Source organism: Brienomyrus brachyistius, chromosome 10 (assembly GCF_023856365.1).
Source record: "Brienomyrus brachyistius isolate T26 chromosome 10, BBRACH_0.4, whole genome shotgun sequence".
Lineage (NCBI taxonomy): Eukaryota > Metazoa > Chordata > Actinopteri > Osteoglossiformes > Mormyridae > Brienomyrus > Brienomyrus brachyistius.
Window position 1 is genome coordinate 27189508 of NC_064542.1, and position 22728 is coordinate 27212235.

At 42.7% G+C, this 22728-nt stretch overlaps 2 protein-coding genes across 3 annotated transcripts; one reads left to right on the forward strand and one right to left on the reverse strand.

The window, feature by feature from the left end:
* Positions 1-4714: 4714 nt before the first annotated feature.
* On the reverse strand, positions 4715-14244 carry LOC125750466 (placenta-specific gene 8 protein-like). 2 transcript variants are annotated; one of them, XM_049028298.1, is made up of 4 exons: positions 14090-14244; positions 11786-11910; positions 7899-8047; positions 4715-5132 (listed from the first exon to the last, which is right to left on the reverse strand). In XM_049028298.1, the coding sequence occupies exons 2-4, from the start codon at positions 11880-11882 to the stop codon at positions 4998-5000; spliced, it is 381 nt and encodes a 126-aa protein (XP_048884255.1). In that variant the 5' UTR covers positions 11883-11910; positions 14090-14244; the 3' UTR covers positions 4715-4997. The 2 variants fall into 2 exon arrangements, with proteins under 2 accessions (XP_048884255.1, XP_048884256.1); XM_049028299.1 differs by lacking the exon at positions 14090-14244 and adding an exon at positions 12028-12091.
* A 3115-nt stretch (positions 14245-17359) lies between these two features.
* On the forward strand, positions 17360-20082 carry zgc:194312 (uncharacterized protein LOC794943 homolog). Its single transcript, XM_049028296.1, has 2 exons — positions 17360-18563; positions 19514-20082. The coding sequence occupies exons 1-2, from the start codon at positions 17638-17640 to the stop codon at positions 19572-19574; spliced, it is 987 nt and encodes a 328-aa protein (XP_048884253.1). The 5' UTR covers positions 17360-17637; the 3' UTR covers positions 19575-20082.
* The last annotated feature ends 2646 nt before the right edge of the window (positions 20083-22728 follow it).

A 22728-nucleotide genomic window follows, 5' to 3' on the forward strand; every position in this document is an offset into this window, starting at 1 on the left:
ATGATAATGCCTCTTACACATGGACACCTGGATGGACTCTGAAGCCTGCCACATCTGCCAAAACCACCATACTGAAAAATTACCATGTGGCTCAAACATTAAGGCATAAAGCAGATTTCCGCTTCCTTCGTCGCTCAAAAAAATGAAGGTTTTTATACTTGAATAATGTTCCAATATCTCATTACGCTGAATTGCAGACATAGGTATTATATGTCGTAGGTCTTTGATATCAATGTGAACTTGTTTCCGTTATATCTGTCCGCCCACAATGTTTGCGTGTCTGGGTGTGGTGAGGGGCTGCATTAAGCACATATGCATAGACGATAGAGGCAGTTGTCACAGGACTGATCAGAAACACGAGACCCAGATGCAAAGCAAACAGGGAAGTTAAAGGCTAAACGAGAGTTACAGCTGGAGACAGATGATGGAGATCAGGAAACAAAGGCGGTCAAAACCACACCAGAGGAGAATCAGGCAAACATGGACAACTAGGGCAGAGGAGTAAAACTCAAAAGCCAAACTCAGTTATTCCAAATAATACCTAATAATAAGTGAGCCGGCTGAACCGGGTATATAAGTGAAGCAATAATGGGCAACTGGGAAGAGGAGTGAGCACAACTGACTCAGTTCTCTGAAGAAAAAAAGGCTTGACCAGTAGGTGTGGCTGCAAGACAGGTTCAGAGCCTATCCTGACAGCAAAAGCAATGGTAGTATGTATAACGTCGTGAAAAAGTACACAAAGAGTTTATTAATGTAACCCACTGGAAGATGACTTCAGGAAACCAATAAGAACACACAAATTTGGCACATTAGGGGGGCGGGGGTAAGTGAACGTTTAACTGGGGATGTAAGAGGCAACAGCGGTACCGACTGAGCCACTGGAATTAATATCTATGATTCCAAAAAGCACCATTAGGGGGCAGTATAACCACACTTAATAATCTATTATCCAGTTCCCTGGTTTACATCCATCCATCCATTTTCCAAACTGCTTATCCTACTGGGTCGCGGGGAGGGTCCGGAGCCTATCCCGGAAGCAATGGGTACGAGGCAGGGAACAACCCAGGATGGGGGGCCAGCCCATCGCAGGGCACGCTCACACACCATTCACTCACACATGCACACCTACGGGCAATTTAGCACTCACACTGCCACAACTGTGGCCCAGACCCAGGGGGCTTCCAGGGGGAGGACATCGTGGGGTATTTTGTCCCATGTGCGGGAATTATGTGTGGTGGGTTTGGGTATTAATGTCAATAATGTGACTCATATCACTGTGTTAAAAGTTACTAGTTTATGCTACAGACAAATCAGAACCTACATGCTTTGAAACATAATGCAGATCTGTAGCACAATGATAGATATACAAGGCTTATACTACTCGAAATTTGCATGGGGAAATCCAAACCGCCTCCGGGTCCTTCCTTGTTGGTATTACTATTATTATTATTATTATCCATCCATCCATCCACCCATTTTCCAAACCGCTTATCCTACTGGGTCGCGGGGGGTCTGGAGCCTATCCCGGAAGCAATGGGCACGAGGCTGGGAACAACCCAGGATAGGGGGCCAGCCCATCGCAGGGCACACTCACACACCATGCACTCTCACATGCATTCCTACGTGCAATTTAGCAAGTCCAATTAGCCTCAGCATGTTAGTAGTAGTAGTGTTTGAAGATATTTCACTGTACATTTTTCAAAACAACGCTCCCTGAATTGGTACTCTTTCACTAAGACCTACTGTATGGTCAGTATCCCTACGAGGGAATGTCCACAACAGCACGTGATGCGAGGGTTATAATGGAGACATAGCACAAAATTGACCACCGTCTGCCACGAATCTGTGCATGTAAACTATTAATTAAAAATCCATACAGCGTCTTTGAGAATCTATGCAGACAATGACAAAACATAATATCGCGATAATAGTATAGCTATATCTCTGTATTTTAGGCGAATTAGCGATACACGAAATTTCCCATCAAGTGCGCTAAATATTCAGTTTAAAAATCAAGAACGCCTGTGAAACATAATGATTCCTTGCACCTCCCCTTCATCAAATTCCCCGTGAGTCACTAATCGAGTGGGTCACTTTTCGTTGTGAATTATTGGATTCTGTGCAAAGTCACGACAAAGTTTCTTACCTTTCTTACAACCTTATCTTTCTTACAACCAGGAAGGGATAGTTTTAGTCCTTATTCAGACTTTTAAAAAAGGAATTATTTAAACAAACAACAAAATCATATCGATATAAACTGAGTTGTGTCATCCTATACCTCGTTTTGATAATAAATCGACATTCTATAAATATTCGTACAGCCCAGCCCATGGGCCGGCTTGTCTCATTGTCACCCAGAAACTTTTGTGAGCGGGTTTGCATTTTTCTTTTTTGTTTTACACGTGTCTTCCAAATTTGCAGTGTGTGAAATAATTTCAAGGGTGTTTGTAAATATAGGTCATATGTGTTGTCATTTGATTAAAGTGTTTGAAGACTTTGTAGCACATTGACACTAATCGGACCGTTTAGTAACCACATCATAACGATTTTCATTGAATTTAGAGTTTTGATTTGAACATTCAAGGCGACTCAGGTTTGCAGTTTTTCCGCCAGAGAGAGGACGTGCGTGAACACCATATCTCTTCAAAATGACTGTATACCTCAGGAAAATCGAATGGCTCCTGTATGTCTTGAGACACAAAAAATTAGGCTCTGTCTGTGATACTGATGGGGCTCTGTCAGTATCACAGACTGAGCTCCATCAGTATCACAGACAGAGGGCCGTCAGTGTCACAGAAAGAGCCCCATCAGTATCACAGACAGAGCGCCGTCAGTGTCACAGACAGGGCCCTGTCAGTGTCACAGAAAGAGCCCCATCAGTATCACAGACAGAGCCCCATCAGTATCACAGAAAGAGCCCCATCAGTATCACAGACAGAGCCCCATCAGTATCACAGACTGAGCTCCATCAGTATCACAGACAGAGGGCCGTCAGTGTCACAGAAAGAGCCCCATCAGTATCACAGACAGAGCGCCGTCAGTGTCACAGACAGAGCCCTGTTCACCAACCTTTTCGTCCACTTCCTCCTTATTTCCATTGCCAGTCCCCCCCCCCCTTCTGTGTCCGGTTCCAATGCAGGCTACAGCCCCCTTGTCTCAGCTGGTTATGGGTCTGACACCCCTATTTATGTCGCCTTCTCTTATTGTGGAGAAAATGGAAAGATTTGATCTGTTGGATAACTATGAGGCCAGATGCTTGGCCTGTTACTAGTGTCAATAGCTAAGGAATGAATTCCTGAATATAGTTTACAGCTACAAGCAATGGATTAATCAAAGATCTGAGGTTCAACCTCCGCATGCCGATAATGTGGGTACCCCAGCGACCAACAGGTGTAGAACTGATGAAGATGAGCTCATTATTCCCAGTGATATGCTGGTCCAGCTGAGCACCATCCCTGGGGTTCTGGAGATGGCTGTGGAGATAGGCTATCTGTCTAATATAAATAGCATAGAACCTACAAATAGTTAGTAAGAAGTACTTAGGATAAGATAAGATTAAGCTTTGGATAAGTTAAGACACGGTTAAGATAAGACAATAGAAAATATTTTCTTAATATTAATTAATTATGCAGATGACAGGCTTGTCCTTTGTATTCATATTTCTTATTGTTATATTTCGTTCATGCATGTATAGCTTTTCAATGGACATTTGCTATTAAAGCTTCTTCAGATCTCAACTGCAATGCAAAAAAAAAACTAGATAGAGGACAATTAATAAATGCTGCAAGCACAGTGCGGGGGACCTTTTTGTGTTAAACCCAAACTGCACGACCATTCTGCTGCTAATGCAGGCCTTTAAGCTTTAAGGAGCCATGAAATGCATTTTTTTGTTTCAAATGGCTCTCCGGAAAAAATACTCAGCGACAAAAAAATGTTGGCGTGGTGAAAATGAAATGAATCTGCGTGTGGTGAAAGGTCATGTGACCATATCGCAATGATTATAATATCAGATCAAATGGGTAACAGGGTTGGAAGTATGACCACACTGCTGGTCCCAGGTCAGTAGGGTGCAGCCCCCCCTGGCGCTGATCATCCCCCTGAGTCTCTTCTTTAAGTTAGATCATGTCTATCTGCTCCCAAACTTGGTGAGAAATATGAGCACTGGAGGAAAAAGGAAATATGTCAAAAAAAAAATGGAAAAAATACAGTGAAGCTGTGAAACAAAGAGAGGGGTGACGGTAACTGGTTTCCCCTGGGAACTGGTTTCCCTTGTCCTGATCCAGGAAACAGGTTAGTTCCTAATGATTTAATTACTCCACTCCTGTCTCTAAATAAATCACTTTCTCTTTGGCTCAGCTCAGTGTCAGTCCCCACCAATCACAGCTGATGATTCACAGAACTCAAACATCATCGATGGGCTTTATTGTTGCATAAGTTGCACAAAAGAAACCAAACAGTGTTGGTGGTAAGAACCGTGAAAACAGAAGGTTTGAGATCTCAGGTTGCACATGTGTGTGTCAGTGGAATAACTGTATTGTTGTGAATTTCCTGATCTTTCTAAGCATCTGTGCATAGATTTAATATTATTTCTGCCTGTGTGTGTGTGTGTGTGTGTGTGTGTCATGGTTTCACTGCTCCCTGAGTCGAGTAATGATGGGAAAGAAACAGAGAGAGATGAATGCAGCTGGAATAAGCATCAATGGGCAAAACAGTCTGACTGTTGCATGTTTTTAATGGACAAAGGAACGGAAAATATGACTAGGAATGACCTCTTAGGAGCAAACGGATCAGTCTGCCCATGTAATGTAAGAAAGAAATATAAAATATGCAGATGAAAATGAAGAATCTACATTTCTAAGATGCTATTTTAATAAAAAGCTGATTAATATATGAGTGAGACACTTGTTTACATTTGCATGGCTTCCACATTGGGTTTATAGATTTCTGCATTACAAGGCGTCACTTGTGTGGGAACAGGGCAGTCTGGGTCCTGCCCTTTATGACACGACCTGCTGGGCGATGACAGTGGTGGTCCCTCCCCTTTGGGCCTGTCTCTTCACCTCCCGGGACATTTGGCACCACACGCAGGGATAGCAGAAGCAGAGCATGCAGCAGTCATCGCAGAATGAGCCCTGAGGGGAAGAAGAAGCACCATTAGATCCACCATCAAAGCCAGCAAACCCTTTACCTAACCAGAGAGACCGGGCCGTCCAATCAGCTACAGGAAGCCGGAAGAAAATCAGGTTAACTGCTGGGTTAGTCAATTTATATAAAAAGTGACCATAGATCTCGTCTTGGTAAGCAGCATCAGTGGACGTCCATGGGGAGCCCTACTAGGGTTGGGAAGATAATTGGTGTTACCAATAGATATGCATTGTTTTCCTTATAGATTTTTTTATCTAGCTATATTGTTATAATCGGAAAATGTGTATGCAAAGAGTTTTCATTGTTAGTTTTAGTTACAACTAGTGCTGTTTCCACCTTGTCAAAGGTTGTTATTGGATTAAAAAACAAACGCATGAAAAATCCTTGTTTTTTGTTCTGGGATAAGCACACCCCACCAAAAAGATGAGATTCCAGCGATGCTGTCAAAACATACTTGTAGGCTCATTGCTTTACTGATACATATAATAATAATAATAATATACAAATGATGACCATTTAGCACCTAAAAATGCAATTAAAAAATGTTTAACGATACAGTGCAACGCGCTTATAGGGATCACGGTTACAGTAATCAGCCACAAACCTTGGATTGCGAGTAACTTGGTTTGCGAGTGTTTTGCAAGACGAGCAAAAAATGTTACTAAATTTTAACTTGATAAACGAACGAGGTCTTGCAATATAAGTATTACGTATCCGCTTTGTTCAAGGGGGTCAAGCTGCAGACGCCTGTAGAGTGGAGCTCCACCGGAAATATGTCACGTGATCTTTAAGGACGTAAAGTGGATCTCCGGTTAGGGTTAAGATTAAGGTTAGGATTTATTCGCTGTAGCACAGAGTTGAGATCACGTGTTTCCTGTGGACCTCCACTCTACAGGCGTCTGCAGCTGGACCCTTCTCGCTTTGTCTGCTGAGTGTCATGTGATCACGATTGAGCTGATGGTTCATCTTTCTCTCTCGCTGTGGGATTGTGGGTAATCGTCTCCCGTGCTCGGTCTCAGTGGGGCTTCCCTCACTTTTACAGTTAAAACTTAGTAGAAAAGCACCACCCGAATAAGAGCGTAGCAGTGCGAGCGATGAATCTGTTTAACGGCAATGCAATGTCAGCATTTCCGCGAAATGGAAAAGGAGGCAAAAGCGTCTGTCATTGGACAGGTTCCATGTTAAAGTCGCACAAAAAGAAAAAGATTCCAGTGAGCCAACAGATAGCAGTGATTCCGTTAGTTACAGTGAAAGTCGTCCTACAAAATAACCCTCCTCTTCTCCCCACTCTCACACCATCCATGATTCTTTTCAAAGGTAAAGTGCAGGTTAATTTGTTTTATGTATTTTTACTTTATATTTTGTATTAATCATTTTATAGGAATATTTTTGGGTTGTGGAACGAATTATCTGAGTTTCCATTATTTCTAATGGGAAAATCCGCTTTGATATGCGAGTGCTTTGGATCACGAGCATGTTTCCGGAACGAATTATGCTCACTATCCGAGGTTTTACTATAGTAAGTAGTTAACTTACAGTGTTCATTTTGAGTCTTTTTAAGTAAAACAGCACATGGAAAAGTATTAAAATACGGTAATTGTTTTTTTTACTCGCCTACTTTGGTTTTCCCAGCTGCATGAGTGTGCGGTTCACACTGACTCATACCGGTTGGGGTTTGAGGCTGGCTTTGGGCCTCATCTCTTTATTTTTATTTCCTGAATTTTGTTTTTCAGTTTTTAATTTCTATATTAGTTTTCTTGCCCTAGTTACTGCTGATGTTCTGTTCCTTTCTGGTTCTGATTATCCTTGTGTTTTATTCTAGTGTTTTAATTCCCAGTTACTGTTTACTTTATTTGCACAGCTCTCTAGTTTCTATGCCCATTAGTTAATAGTTCCACCTGTCGCCTGTTTCCTTGTGCCAGTGTTTCTTGTTTGGTTATTTGATTCTCTTACACCTGTTCCTTGTTTACCCAATTTTCTGTGCATTTAAGTGCCTGCCCTGCTCTCTTCTCCAGCGAGTCGTTGTATTTGGCTTCCGTGCTAATGGTGTCCTGCTTGGTTTCCCCAGTCCTCCTGCTTAGTTGTGTTTTGTTTCTATAGTTTGTTAGTTTCTGTTTTTTTTCCTGCTTTTCTTTTGACCCCTTGTGGTTCTATTATTTTGAAATCCCCCCCCCCAGTGTTTAAATCAACCCTTGCTTGAGCCTCAAGTGGTTGCCACCTTTTTCTGCCGGCATCATGCCCCGGGTGATGCTGTTTGTTTAATTTACCTTGTTTGTATATGTATTACATAAATATGTCAATTAGTTGGTTATCTACCTGAGACATGAAGAAAAAGAATCTGCTATAAGGGGCATCCAATAATAGTGATCAATTTCACCCAGACAGCTGTGATCACTATAAGAGGTTTCCACTGTGTTTTGGTTTTAAGTTAAAAATGGTGAGACAGGGAAAACGAACATTTGCATCTGTCACCTGTGTAAAAAGGAAGTTATGAGGAAAAAGCGATACAAGTATGCTTAAACTTATGCTGCTTTAGGAGGGGAACTAAACAGTATTTCACTGTATGTACATTGTGCAATGACAATAAAGAATTCAGAGGTTAGTCTCCAGGCTGCCCCCCCCCGACCCTGTCCTGGATAAGTGGGTATTGGAGATGGATGGATATTTCAGTACCTACAACCACTTTCTGGTGAAACTAGATACAACTCGGTCCATCTACAGGGAATTATTCCTTCTGTGCACCTCCCCCTTACCTGGATGCCATAGCGATCCCTCATTGATTGGCGGAAAAGGCAGGACACCACCATGCAGCTTGAATCCAGTACTGGGTACAGACAGCACCAGCCAAACTGAGAGACTGTCTGGCACTGCATGCAAGGAAAGCACCAAGTTCCACAGCAACCTGTGAAAGAAAAGAAAAAGTGTGGTAAACAGCAAGTGCGATAAACACTGACGGTGGTGCGCTGGTCTCCTCGTGCAGACATAGGTGTAAAAATATGATCAAGTAAACATGCTAACACACATCTGTAACTACAACAAAATAAAATATAAGTAAAATATATAACTGTGACATCCTCAGATTTTACATGAGAAGATTTCAGCTTTTGTCCAACCTCTGGACTGACAGAGAAGTGTGCCTAGGATTCAGGTAGAACAATGTGGATTCCTTCCTGGTCAGTGTGTGGACAAACACAGCCCATATGGTGAGTAAACTATACATATAAATTAATAACAAACATACAATATTAACAAACACAATTGTATGTAATGTTTGTTATTAATGTATATTAAAGCTGTTAAGGCATGTTAGGATGTTATGGTATACTTACATGCTGCTTATGAATGTTCTATGAATGCATTATAAACACATTATTATGGTGCAGTTAATGTAAAGCGTCACTGTAAATTTGATCAAAATTCAGAAGTAAAATGGCATTTACTTTCAATAACTAAACAAAATATCACAGTTTGGAACCTGCACTTCCCCTGTTTTAGCACCTTGTCATGGTGGTCTTGGTGACCACTGAGAGCTATTCCGGTGGGCACTTTGCAGGTTCAATCAAGCCGGGGAGTTTTCAGTATAGAGACCAGATAAAATTCAGCATCTGGTCCCCCAGGTTGGGGATTTGGCATGGGGCCAATGACCCCACCCCATAAAACTACCATCAAGTTATGGAAACAATGACAAAAGCTACAATTATGGACCCTGTAGTGGACTTGAGCCTAATGACTAGCAGTATGACTACTTCTGATGAATGTCCCCCAGCAGGAAGTCAGAGGTATGACAGATTGCCTACTCAGGCCCAAAACTAAGACCCCCTAAAAACGTGGTATGTCCGCACCATGTGTGAAACATCCAAAACAGCACAGGTCATCAGTGACTTGGACTCTGGACAAGAACACCAGAACATCAACGGTGTGGCCCGTATGTTATCCAAAGGGAAGGTCAACAGCTAACTGGAATGCGAACCATTGAGAGACCAGCTGATCAGAGCATGTTTCAGCTCGAAATATTGCATCTTACAATGTTATGCACCAACAAATGAGGATGATGAGAAGGACGAGGATGACTGGAATGAGGCACTACGATGAGAAGTCACTAAGGTCCCACAACACGATATTACATTTACATTTTACACTTTGGCAGACTTGCGCAAGATATGCTACTGATCATGGGTTACATGAATGCCAAGGTCAGAGCTGACAATACCGACAGTGAGAAAGCTATGGGAAACCATGGATGTGCTGTTATGAATGACAATGGCGAACAACTTGACTTTTGCATAGACGAGAGCCATCTTCCTACACAAAAACATCCATAAGCTAAAGCGGAAGTTGCCTGATGGTTCCACCACCAGCCAGATCGACCACAGGTCCCACAAGTAGCACAGCTCCCCTCTTGATGTTCGAACTTGCTATTGTTTACACTAACCATTACCTTGTTACTACAACCATCAAGTTGAAACTGGTGGTCAAGAGCATAAGGTACAGCGGAAACATCTTGATGTTGCCAAGTTCACTTCTGCAAACACCATCAAAGAGCTTGCACCAAATGACCCCATTTGCAGGAGAAGACTGACAGACTGAACCCCTTTTCCAAGCAAACAGGTGCATCTAAAATACAAGTGATGTGCATAAATGTCAACCCTAGTGCACTTATTACGGTAAATGATGCTCCATTTGAATACGTTGAGGAGTTTACATATCTTGGCAGTCTTGTTAATAAGGACAATGCAGCACCAAAGGACATCAGAGCAAGACATAGAACAGCACGCAGTGCATTCGCAAGACTTCAGTCCATCTAGAAGTCCAAAGAGTACAGCCTGAAAGCTAAGGTCAGACTCTACAAGAGCAATGTCAAACCTGTTCTTCTGCATGGCTCCAAATGCTGTCATGTTATAAAGGGGGACGTGAACAAGATCGATGTGTCCCACAATGGATATCTCAAGAAGATCCGTCTCATCATTTGGCCCTGTAATATCTCTAATGAAGACCTTTGCAAGAACAGATCTGAAGATCAAGTGCCAACACTTAAGATGGCTTGGCCACGTCCTCAGAATGGACCACAACTGTCTACAAAAGGTTGTTCCAACATGGATGCCACCTGGGAAGCCCAAACGAAGTCAGCCTACAACAACCTGGTGGCAAGCTGTGATGAAAGAGCTGAAGGAGATGGATCTAATATGAGGCGAAGCAGAACACGTAGCCCAAGACAGGACCAGATAGAGGCAGACTGATGCCTTTCAGCATGAAGAGGATTAATGTTGGAATCTGCAAGCAAGGTGCATACGTGGGTGAATGGTCTGTGAGTGTGCCCTGCGATGGGCTGGCCCCCCATCCTGGGTTGTTCCCTGCCTCGTGCCCATTACTTCCTGGATAGGCTCCGGACCCCCCGCGACCCAGTAGGATAAGCGGTTTGGAAAATGGATGGATGGATGGATGGCTCTGCAAGCAAAACTACAGCCCTGTTAGCTTCTTAAGAGATATGTGGACTTTAACAGCCACTGAAAAACCTGTAAATTCAGTTCAGATTCTTTAAACTACTGTAAGGGGACATACAGTGGCGTGTGGTATTTGGGATCTTATTTGGGGGGACTTATTTTGATGGGTGTGCGCCAGGAGAGGGCAGAGGTGTGGCCTCGCCTCCCAGTTGCGTTTATTAAGGTTATCGGTCTCCCGGATGTATAAATAGTGCAGAAGTAGTTCGGCCGAGCTTTCTGTTAATGGTGATGGGAGCTGGTAAGACGCGGCCCCTAAATTTAAGATATTTCTCTTTCTATGGTAGGTCCTAGTAAGGGCGGTTATACCGGACGGGTAACGCATCTGATTGGAATTGACGGGTGTTTTCCCAGCTCTTATCCTTGTTGATGGCAAAAGATGTTTTTTTTTAATGTTGTGATTGTGAGAGAATGTTTGGGACACCATTGCATGCTATTGCTGTGCTTTAGCGACTAACCCTATGTGTGCGTTTGTCGTTGCCTTTGCTGTGCTATCACTAGTGTTGGGTGTTTTTGTAATGAAGTGGTTTTTCCGTAATTAGTGTTGATTTAATCGTATTTTAAGTCTCCCTGGTGCCCTTCCTCGCCATATCCGCATTGTCTCCCAAGTCGGTAGAACGAATTTATGTAGTGGGGGTATATGCTTATATCGGGAGCAATTAGCTTTTAGGGCTGTTATCGTGGTTTGCTTCCGTGCGAGGCCCTTACACTACCCAGTACACATCAAATAATTTTGAGCTGGTTTCAGGTCATATTGTACAGTTTTTGTGAAGTACCTCAACATCGCAGAAGGAGGCAGTATCCCACATAACAGCCAGCTCTCTGATGCTTCACTATTACGCTGGTCTAACCACAAAAGAGCCTAAACAAACGATTCATTTTAACATCTGAGGCCGTTTGCATATCTGTTACTGTGCATTTTAAACACAAATCACTGACTAGATACAGTTGTGTAAGTATGTTAATATAAATGGTTGAAGTGGGGTGTCCAAAAGTCTTCGAGTGAGATGATCAAAATGGACAAATTTTAGCAACAACATATATCCACACATGGAATTTACCATAAGGAATATATACACACTTTGACTACTCATTTGAAGGTGCTCTAAATGCGACGGGTTTTTGCACGCTGCCAGACTTACAGGTTTCCATGTCTGTGAAGCAGTCGCACAGCCCTGTGCTCCAGTTTCCGGAGCTCTGCGCAGAGGAGACTGTGGTGACCTGCTGCATCACTGCCATGGCGGGTGGTCACTGGAGACTGTGAAAGCTTAAAAAGCAAATTAAGTGCAGCGGTTAACGAAGAAGAAGTATTAATGAAATGAGCGTATCCGTATATGCATCAGTTTAAGAGAAAAGCGATTCCAGCTGCCAGTGCTAAACTTGCCTCTCACCCCCCTTTGTTATGTTCAGGCAGCTACGTTTCGATAGATGAAAACTAATTGAACTGAAACAGGTTGGTGAAGATGGAGACTGACTAGTTCCTGTGACTAGCCACATCCGCTGTGATATAAATATACATCATGCGATAAATAAATGAATCCTGTTAAATCATCAAGTGGCACGCACTCATCAACGCCCCATCATTAAAGGAATCTTTGCATGTTCTAAGGGAACTATGCACTATTTGGACAAAAGTACTGGGACACCTGGCCATTGCACCTACAGGAACATTTACGACGTCCGGTTCTAAATCCATAGGCATCCACTCTTCTATGAAAATTTTTGGCCATTCATACAGAAGAACATTTGTGAGTTCAGGCACTGATGTCGTTAGGCCTGGCTCGCAATCTCTGTTCTTCTTCATCCCAGAGGTATTCAATGGGGCTGAGGTCAGGGCTCTGTGCAGACCAGTCAAGTTCCTCCACACCAAACTCACCCAACCATGTCTTCATGGACCTTGCTTTGTGCACTGGGGCACAGTCATGCTGGAACAGAAAGGATCTTCCTCCCCCAAACTGTTCCCACAAAGTCGGAAGCATAGAATTGTCCGAAATTTCTTGTCATGCTGAAGCATTACGAGTTTCCCTGCATTGGAACTAAGCGGCCCAGCCCAGTCCCTGAAAAACAACCCCATACTATTATCCACCCTCAACGAAACATTACAGTTGGCACAGTGCAGTCAGACAGGTAACGTTCTCCTGGCATCCACCAAACCCAGACTCATCCATCAGACTTCCAGACAGAAGCGTGATTTGTCACTCCACAGAACACGTTTTCACTGCTCCAGAGCCCAGTGGTGACATGCTGTACACCGCTCTATCTGACGCTTGCCATTGCGCTTGGTGATGTGAGGCTTGCATGCAGCTGCTCAGCCATGGAGGCCCATTCCATGAAGCTCTCAGCCCACAGTTTTTATGCTGGGGTTAATGCCGGAGGGAGTTTGGAGCTCTGCAGTTACTGAGTCAGCAGAGTGCTGGTGACTTTACACACCATGCAGCTCAGCTCTCGGCGACCCGCTCTGTACTTTACCTGGTCTGCTAGGTTTCTATTGTTCCTAAATGCTTCCACTTTGCAGTAATACCACATCCAGTTGATTGTGGAATATCTAGAAAGGAATCATTTTCACGAACTGTCTTATTGCAAAGGTGACATAATATGACAGCGCCACGCTTGAATTCACTGAGCTCTCAGGAACGACCCATTCTTGCCTAAAAGTCTGTAAACCTCACTGTATGGCTGGGGACGCCTGGTTTTATACACCTGAATTCACTGAATGCCATGTGACCCCATACTTTTCTCCATATAGTTTAGATACACTGGAAACACATCTCAGGTTATCTTGTTACTGGATGCTTTGCTTGAGTTTATTATTTGCACAAAACAAAAATTAATGTCTTGTATAAATACTGTAAGCATCTGAGTTATTATGTGTCAAGTACTTCGGCAACTTTCTCTCTTTGATGTTTCTGCGGTCCTGACAAAACAGTCTGATTATGCTTTTATCTCAGTCTGTATAGTCAGCAAATGGCTTCTTGCTAGTAATCCATAAGAATTAAAAACCCACTACTAAACAAAACTGACTCCATTTCGGCAGAAGCCACGCAACCCACCAGGAAGGTAGTGAGCGGTAAGTGCGTAGCGCTTTTACAAAATCGAAGATCTTTATTTTATTTCACAATCTTTTTATTATTTATCTTTTTTTACACATAGTTGGTGACGCATTTCTTCTACTTGGTCCTTCCACTACAGAGCAGATCTCAACACTCTAAATGCTTTTTTTCCATATGTAGAACATACAGAGGCAGAACGATAAATTTTAGAAATAAAAATATACAGACAACATACCAACATAGGCATAATAAAACAAAAGGCAAGAATAACTGGTAGTTAATGATTTACAATATACTGCAAAATGTGCAATTGTGATATTGATGAGTTCCATGATAATCATGTCCTACTATTATAATTATTGAATATGTATATTGAATATAGAAATAGGTACCTACTTTACGTTTTTGGTCGATATTCCCTAATTCTTGGTAACGGTGGGCCCCAGTAAATTGAATGAGCCGGCCACAGAAATATCCTAACCGTTAATATTCAGGGGAGGGCAGATAGGGGGCTGGTGGCAAAAGTCGATTCTCATTTGCATTAACACGAGCACATTAGTTCCAGGTTGTTACTGGTTCATCGTGAGGCAAGACGACCCTCTTCTGTGCGATAGGACAGCTCGCTGTTATCGGAAATGAGTCCCACTTCAGGTACAGAGACTAACATTAGTCTTTTGTTATGGCGAAATGCAGACAATGCATTAAATCGTCTTTGGATGGAACACATGCACTTCATGCTTTCGTGTCAGTGCCACCGTATCACTTTCTATTCTACGGAACTAGGAAGTATTTTACTTTCATTTTGAGTAAAATGTAACAGAAATAAGCAAGCAACCAAAACCAGCAGAGCCTAAATGTAAATTACTTGCGGTACCAAAGTCATCAAGCCTGTCTTCTAGCCAAACCTTTAGGCTATATGAAAAGTATGTTTAATGATCTGTTGTAGGGAGAATAGTGTCCTCTGTCCCCATTCTGTCAACCAGTGGGTTTCGCTTGGAGGGGAGAAGTGGTTCAAGCCCATGTTATACTACCTGCTGCCCAGTAAGCAGCACATAACAGCATCAGCATCCGTACTGATGCCCAATGTGCGTCTCCTCTCCACCTGCCCAGACGTCCCATCAGCTGAGCTCACACCATGAATTTAACAGATTCCAGGCAGTGCAACTGGGCAATATACGGTCTGACAACTGCTCTGCGTGGTCATATACCCAAACGTCAAGGTATAAAGCTGATTTCTACTTCCGTCGTTCCTCAAATACTTCAGGTTCTTCTTCTGAAAGAACGATCCTCTTGTTATCTCATTCCAGGAGTGGTACCACGATGTTCCAAGGACATAAGCTATTACACACTCATTGGCCACTTTATTAGATACACAACTTCCCGTTGAAGCAAATATCTAATCGATCAATAATATGTGAGCAGCACAATGTATAAAACCATGCAGACACATTTGATCATGGCCTAGTTGTTGGTGCCTGACAGACCACACCGGGTGCCACTCCTATCAGCTATGAACCGGAAACGGAGGCTACAGTGGCTGCCCAAAATAGGACAATGGAAGATTAGAAAAAAATTCTGCTGCAACATTCAGATGGTAGGGCTAGAATTTGGGATGGACACCATGAAAGCAGTTGGACATGCCCAAAGCACCTCCCAAGGGAGGTGTCCAGGAGGCATACTAGATGGGTGCCTGAACCACCTTAACTGGCTTAAAAGAATTCTGGGGGCTGCGGTGCCCACAGGAATTTAATCTGTCCGGGTGTAAAACCAATTGTTTCAGTATTTTTATCATTTTCTGTTCACTGAAACACGGCATCATTAAGTTCAGTTTTCCTGATTCCTTGGTCAACATTTTGTCAATCTTTTAAATGCAAACCACAGGAAGATAAGAAGTTAACAAGAAATCAACAAGACAAGACAAATTTGGCTCACACAGTGTGAGCGGAAGCGAACTTCTAACCGCGAACATGAGAGGCAACAGCCGCACGTTCTGAGCAAGTGGAATTATTATCTGCGATTTCATAGAAGAACATAAGGGGTCAGTACAATCACACATCTGTTTTCCCATTCGCTGCTTTACATTTATGAATAAATCCTTTCTCATGCCCAAGATCGTTTACACATTTTCACTTTCAAGAAGAAATACGCGCAATAAGACAATAAGACTGCGCAAAATATACACCCGCTCTTAAAGAAAACAACGAAATATTCACCACAAACCGCTTTTTAATTTTCCAATTTACATCCATAATTTCCACACTATTAAATTACTACATTAAAAAATGTTTTTTTTCTGTTTGCGTAATGGCCTGTTGTTTTACGAAAACAACGACACAAGGTCTCCACAACCAATTAATTTTGTAGTCAACAGCCTTTTCATTCACTTCCTTAATTCTGTATTTTCATTACTCATGGGGGAAAAATAGTTGCGCTGTACGAAAACTTGGGTATGACTTTTACTCTTATTGCCACTTTGTCGCTATAATATTGGCATGGGCTTTTGCAAATGTTCAGTTGAAACCGTTTCTTTTGTATAAACAGTCTGAATAAAACCCAGATGCTTTATCACTGGCTGATTTTACATGAGGAAACATGTTTATGTTTCACTTGGCCAACTCGCTTGCAGCCACAAGAACGAACTTCAATGAAAATATGCGTTAAACTGGTTCCGGACTGACAGTAGCCTAAGAGGCCTGTCATCTCTGGGGGGGTTGACAACTGGGGATGTTTTCCTGGGCCCGTACCCAGGGGGCTTCCCGGAGGAGGAGATAGTGGGGTAATTTTGTCCCATGTGCGGGAATTATGTGTGGTGGGTTTGGGTATTAATGTCAATAATGTGACTCATATCACTGTGTTAAAAGTTATTAGTTTATGCTACAGACATGCTTTGAAACATAATGCAGATCTGTAGCACAATGATAGATATGAAGTACAAGGCTTATAGTACTCCAAAATTGCATCCAATTAAAAGAGAAATAAAAGTAACTGATAACAATTCTCTTAGCTGCATGTTGAAATGGCTAAAGTTTAGGAACTGCCTGTCACTAATTTATATGCTTTGTGGCCCGACAGACTAATAAAGCAAAAAGTACGTTTCACGTCTAAAGCTGTATATTTTTTATGCACAGATAGTTATGATGAATCATTACAAATCAGCAAAAGACACTACTTTAACAGTTAGTTTGGGATTAGAATATGACAACATTGAAGTTAGGATTGTGGCTTTGGGTCAAGCACAATTTTCAAATGACAAGATATTGTAACTTTGTGCCGTGAACAAGAAAAACATCAAAAATAATGAGATTTGTAAAGTGTATATACGGCCTAAAACGAAACGCAGAATTTGTTACTCAAATTATCCAATAATCTAATTTGATTGTTTAAAAACATACATGTGTTTGTGCGTATATATTAATATCTAAATGAAAATGTACTGTAACCACATATTACGTAACTAGAATAAATATATTAAACAGATCATACTATTTAGATGTCTTTTAATATTAAAGAGTAATCCAGTAACAAACTTAATAGGCAGTAGTAATAAGTAGTAATAAGTAGCATTAAGTGTTAAGTTTATAGGTCTGCTTTCTTGCGTGTTGTACTCCGGCAAGGTATTAGACGCTGTAGGTGACGTCAGTATTTTTTAAGGCGGGTGTTGTCAGTCATTCCGATGGAGCAGCGTTCACAGCACAGAGGAGGCTCTTAGCACAGTGTTCAACATGAAGAAGAAAGACGTGTAAGAAGAGAACGCATCGAAGAGTAACGATTATATGATTGATCTAAGCCTATTCATTTTAAACAGCGATCAAAGAACAATACAAGAGTATTACGATGTAAGAAGATTCTTGTGGACGTCTTATGGAAATTAAGTATGTAAAACTTGAAATGTGACGGCATTTGAAACTACAGGGTACTTGAAACTACAGTAAAGAAGTGTCATCATGGAGAAAAATGCAACAAATGACACAATCAATTATTATCCTGATATACGCGTGTATGTATCGGGCATATGTTTTATAATTATGGCTTTTTTCAACGTCATAATAAACTGGACTATATTGCGCGAGGAGCGACTCCGGAGGCACGCGCGCTTCGTCCTCATCTTTCACCTTTTATTTTCGGCGCTCGTCTATTTCGCGGTATGCTCTACTTTCTACCTGCAGATCCACCTTCAGTTAGAAACCTCTGCCGCTGCCTGCAGGACCGTTATAACAATTCTTATCTCCAGCGCCTCCAACATCCTTTTTACCCTTACCGCCATGGCTCTAGACCGCTACTACGCCGTATGTTTCCCGCTGAAGTACAGTTCCACATGCTCGTGGCAGTGGCCGTGGCTCACCGGACTGCTGACTTGGGGTTTGGCGCTGATCATCCCCCTGAGTCTCATCTTTAAGTTTGATCATGTCACATACGATCGTTGCGACAGAGAGCATCTAAAGAAAGGCGAGATTCACAAAATAGTTTTAATAACTGTTTGCTTATCTGTGATCATCTTCAGCTACATCAAGACTTTTCAGGAGAGTCGACGCCTGGGAGTGCTGAACCGGCGCAACAGCGTCGCATGCAAAACTATGGCCCTGCACGGCACCCAGCTCGCTGTCTATCTGCTCCCAAACTTTGTGAACTTCTTGCTGCACAGCCTGGAAGTAAACAAACACCTGGAACGCCAGGACAAAGAGTTGTATGGAGTGGTCATCTTCGCCTTCTGTAGCCTGGCACAGTGCATCGCTCCCATTGTGTACGGGTTGCGCAATGATGAGCTCCTGGAGGACATGCATCGGCGATTCCCTCTGCTGTGGTGCAACTTAAAGAGCCTCGTGGAATGGACCGTGCGGAGCACGAGGGTGAGAGTGCAGTCCCATGCTAGGTAAGTGGCCAACATAGGCGGGAGCATGGGCAGAAAGTGTGGGGGGTGGGGGTGTGGTGTAACCCCCCAAAAAAATCACAACCAGCCAATACAACCCCCTGAACCCCCTTAAATGGGTGGGCACCCTAACCCCCCAGTGCTTATCCCAAAGTATGCCCATTGGGCGAGAGTACGGTGGTTAAGCAAAATGGGACTAAGTTGAAACACTTTAGGGAAGAAGATGGTAAATCAAAGATTTATGAAAAAAATATGAAATTGAATAAACAACGATATGCGTAAGTTGTTTAGTTTAAGATATTTGCTTCTACACTCTCAGAAAAAAGGGTAGGAATTTGTACCTTTGCTTGTTACCGGGGCTGTACAGTGACAAGGGATCGACAGTTGTACCCTTAGCTGTAGGTGATTGTACCTTTTAAGGGACAGAAATGGACTCTGAGGAACGTTTTTGTACCATTCGAGGTACATTAACGCTGTTTGTACCTTGGGGATTAGGGTACAGCCTCAGTGACAAGCAAAGGTACAAATTTTTACCGTTTTTTCTCGTTTTATGCTTCATGAATTAAGACAAAGTTCGAAAGTATCTAGGAGAAACCAGATTGTCATTCTGTATGATTTTACTTCTAGTTCCTTGTCACTTGTTATTTTCAGAAATGATGAAAGATTCATTTATGGCTCTGGTACATTCTCCAGAAGCACCGCCGTTATTGAGTTTAGTGCCCTTGTCATGTGGCAGCGTAAAATGTGGGAAACCTGTGATCACAGGTCGCTCAATGCATATAGACACAATAGCTGTGTACATAACCAGCAGGTAACTAAAATAAGACCAGGAAGCATTAGAAAAGACCTTTCCTGGCAAAACATGGCATCGTGTTGGTTACACAGAGCTGGTCATGGGAGGCAGTGCAAACATTAGGGATTTGTAAACATTAACAGGCTCGATTTTGTTTCAGGGAAAAGGCCATTGCTTCCGAGACTCTCATCTCAATACCGCCTCCTGTAACACCTGTATGACTGGAAAGATGGCAGATGAGGAAATGGGGAATAAAGCACAGCGTGATGAACAAGTCCCGGGATAGCGGGATGTACGCCAGAGGGTACGGATCCGTACTGCCGGGCGAACACGTGTCCCAGGCAGAGGATGCCGCCGTCAGCCATGGGGACCCGGTGTTCCGGGCAAGATGACCCAGCCAGAAAACGGAGACCAGACACCGGACCGGTTCATGGAGTATTCTCTACGTTCGAGTACATGGGGAGTTATACTGCGTGGAAGGGCCCATCATTGGATGGATAAGTGAATGTAGCCAGTTTTTTATGACAACCAAACTCAAAACTCCAAGTGAAAATATGTGAAAAGTTACGTACAATTCCAAGATCAACCTGAGATCTTTCCTACATTTATGGACAACTACACATATAAGTCTGTATATGTTGGGATGCATTCGTTCTTATGAATATCACTGTGTCATATTTATGCAGTATTGTTTGTATTTAATATTACAATAAAATGTCTCATACATTAGTTATACATCATTTTGTCTTTTTCAGCTTGAGAATCAGATCTTACACCCACAAATCGACTCCGCACAGCTTCACTGTGTAAAGTAGAAAGTCTCCAGGTACTTTAGATCTTCAATCATATTTGGTTTAAATATGTTCATGTATTACAGGTATGTTGAAAAGGGACAGTGGCTGCCATTTCGGGTAATTACAGAAAGAAGTGCTTATATAATGACAATTATAAAAAAAACCTTCAGATTGCTTACTGGGGATTCCTGCTAATGGAGGAAGATCACCTGACTTGCGATAATCGAAATTGTTTCGTTTTACTTGGTTTGTCTGAGATGATCTGTGGATGTTTTCACACAACCGGATTTACCTTTTCATATCAGGTATCGCATCTACACACAAGCGCCCTTTTTCAGATGACAGACGTGTTTCCGCTGTTAGCCATAATGCCTGCTTTTTTTTTCCAGTAGCCAAGCATCCTTAAACACAGTTTGAGTGGATTACACGATGTGTGAGTGAGATGGAGTGCCCTGTCTGAAGTGATTCCGGAATATTCTCTGGTTCACGGAAACACTAAATGGAAAAAAGAGGCCATTGAGAAAAGATTATAACAATGATGATTAGTATTAAGGATGGATTACATACGTGTTTGTGTTTTTCACAGAAATAACCCTTTTCCTTGGTCATGAAAACTGCCCCAATGGTTTTTTTTTACTGGAGTATAGGACAGACAGCAGAGGCAGAAGTGCTGAATCAGGAACAGAAAAACCCCTGAGATTGCCCCAGGCAGCCATCTTGCACCGGTGTGCAGTGGCTTCTCCTCGGATGGACAGCATTTTATAAACAAGCGCAAGACGTTAAGGAAATGCAACAACCAAAAAAAAGAAGTTAGCCTGGGTAACATGCGGGAGGAGAGATGAGAAATGAAACTGCGCAAAACAAGCGACACGTTCAAGTTAGTTTGTGATCCTGGCAGCTCTGGGCTGCGATGTACTTTGCGCAGTCAGACGATGTGAGATCTAGACGCTCTACACCAGACGGCGGGGGTCACCTCTGTGACATGCAGAAGTTCCAAAGGCAGAATCCGCCCCTGTCACTTCCTACCTAGAACAATAAACATGGAGGTGGAAGAACATTATAGGACTTTCCGGCTGGGCCCAGTATGGCCCATATTATGACACTGACGCAGAAGTCTCCCTGAAATTCCCTTAATGTGAGGTGGACCGAGACGACAACCTATGTTCTTTAATTTGAGATGAGAATCGAAGACACTTCATGCCAGTTGATGTGAGCGGTGCACATAAGATGCTTTCGTGTTCTCACATCAGTGACACGCACTGAACTTGCACCGTCGTGTGGGAAGTTCCCACCGTCTCAGAACAAGAGGAATCCAAAAATTCACGTGAACCTGGCATTCTCCGAAAAAACCCTGCATTGCATTTATTTCAGTTCGATTGTAACACATGGTGCATTTTGCATGTATTAAATGTTGGGTGCCCGGATGGTTGTTCGGTTTTTTGGCGACGTACACCTGCTGCATTGTGCTGCATTTGACCTACAAATTGTTGACGATAAAAATATGCATTTCGTTTATTTTTCAGAAATGAAAAATGAGAAACAGGAAAATAGGGGAATGGGATAAACCACGGTATATCTGGAGAGATGACTGCCCATTGTTGAATGAGGCAGATCTTTCGAAATAAGGTGCATTTCATTTGGTCTCTGCAGCTAAAAGATATTCATATTCCACCAAACACAAACGCAGCAAAAAAAAAAAAAAAAATTGCACAAATCTTTGAAGGGGCCTTAGTCAGATGGGGGATTTGCTGGCTGGCTGTGAATTTATCTAGAAACAGCCCCACCTTCCGAAGGCTGGATTTGTTTTTTTCGCGGCTCTTTGGACACATCAACTGAGAGGGAAATTCTGAGGGCTGTAGAACGAACCGCAGTCTCACACTTCCTGCTTCGGCAGCAGTAAACACAGCCGAGCTCAGTGCACTTCGCAGCGGAAGGAAGAATTAGTGCCGCGTACTGTGCCAGTAATAGCTACAAAGTCACGCGGAAGGGGGATTGCGAGCAGCACAGGAGAAAAAGGAACGAAAGCCATGTATCCAGTACCCTTTATTTAATTTACGCCGCATTATTAAACGCTACAGGCATTGTAGAGCTCTGTTGGCACCTCTGACCCATTTGCAGAGTGACAATGAGTACAAATGCCTACGCACGACATCACGGTTTCACTTTATTCCTGCACACTGTCAACGGCAACAGAAGCCAAACAAATGTGCCCTTCAAAAAGGATAAATATTAACGCATATTAACCAAGATCCTCTGTTCTATCTGTGTCCTATGATTTAATCTGCTCTCAGGGCAGAATCTGTTATAGACTGAACCAGTATTCACCTGGGGCATTAACTACATGAACGTGTTTTGAACTTGGTGACTGAGACACCGCCGTAGTGATTCTGAGGAAGGAAGTAGAGGCAGCGTGGATGACGGTAGTAAGCATTACTGATCGCAGTGCTGCGGCATGGATGACAGTAGTAAGCGTTACTGATCGCAGTGCTGCGACGCTTTTCTTAATTTGTTTTATTTTGCGGCCTCTGAAATTCCTTGAAGCATTAAGTGTGAAATTTTTTGGGACAAAAAGAAAGCGACG

Coding starts and splice junctions, on each gene's coding strand:
- LOC125750466 (XM_049028298.1), bottom strand. CDS start 11,882: ATGGCAGTGATGCAGCAGGTCACCACAGTCTCCTCTGCGCAGAGCTCC. Junction 8,048..11,785: donor CTTCACAGACATGGAAACCT/GTAAGTCTGGCA, acceptor TTTCTTTCACAG/GTTGCTGTGGAACTTGGTGC. Junction 5,133..7,898: donor GGGATCGCTATGGCATCCAG/GTAAGGGGGAGG, acceptor TCTTCCCCTCAG/GGCTCATTCTGCGATGACTG.
- zgc:194312 (XM_049028296.1), top strand. CDS start 17,638: ATGGAGAAAAATGCAACAAATGACACAATCAATTATTATCCTGATATA. Junction 18,564..19,513: donor AGAGTGCAGTCCCATGCTAG/GTAAGTGGCCAA, acceptor ATTTTGTTTCAG/GGAAAAGGCCATTGCTTCCG.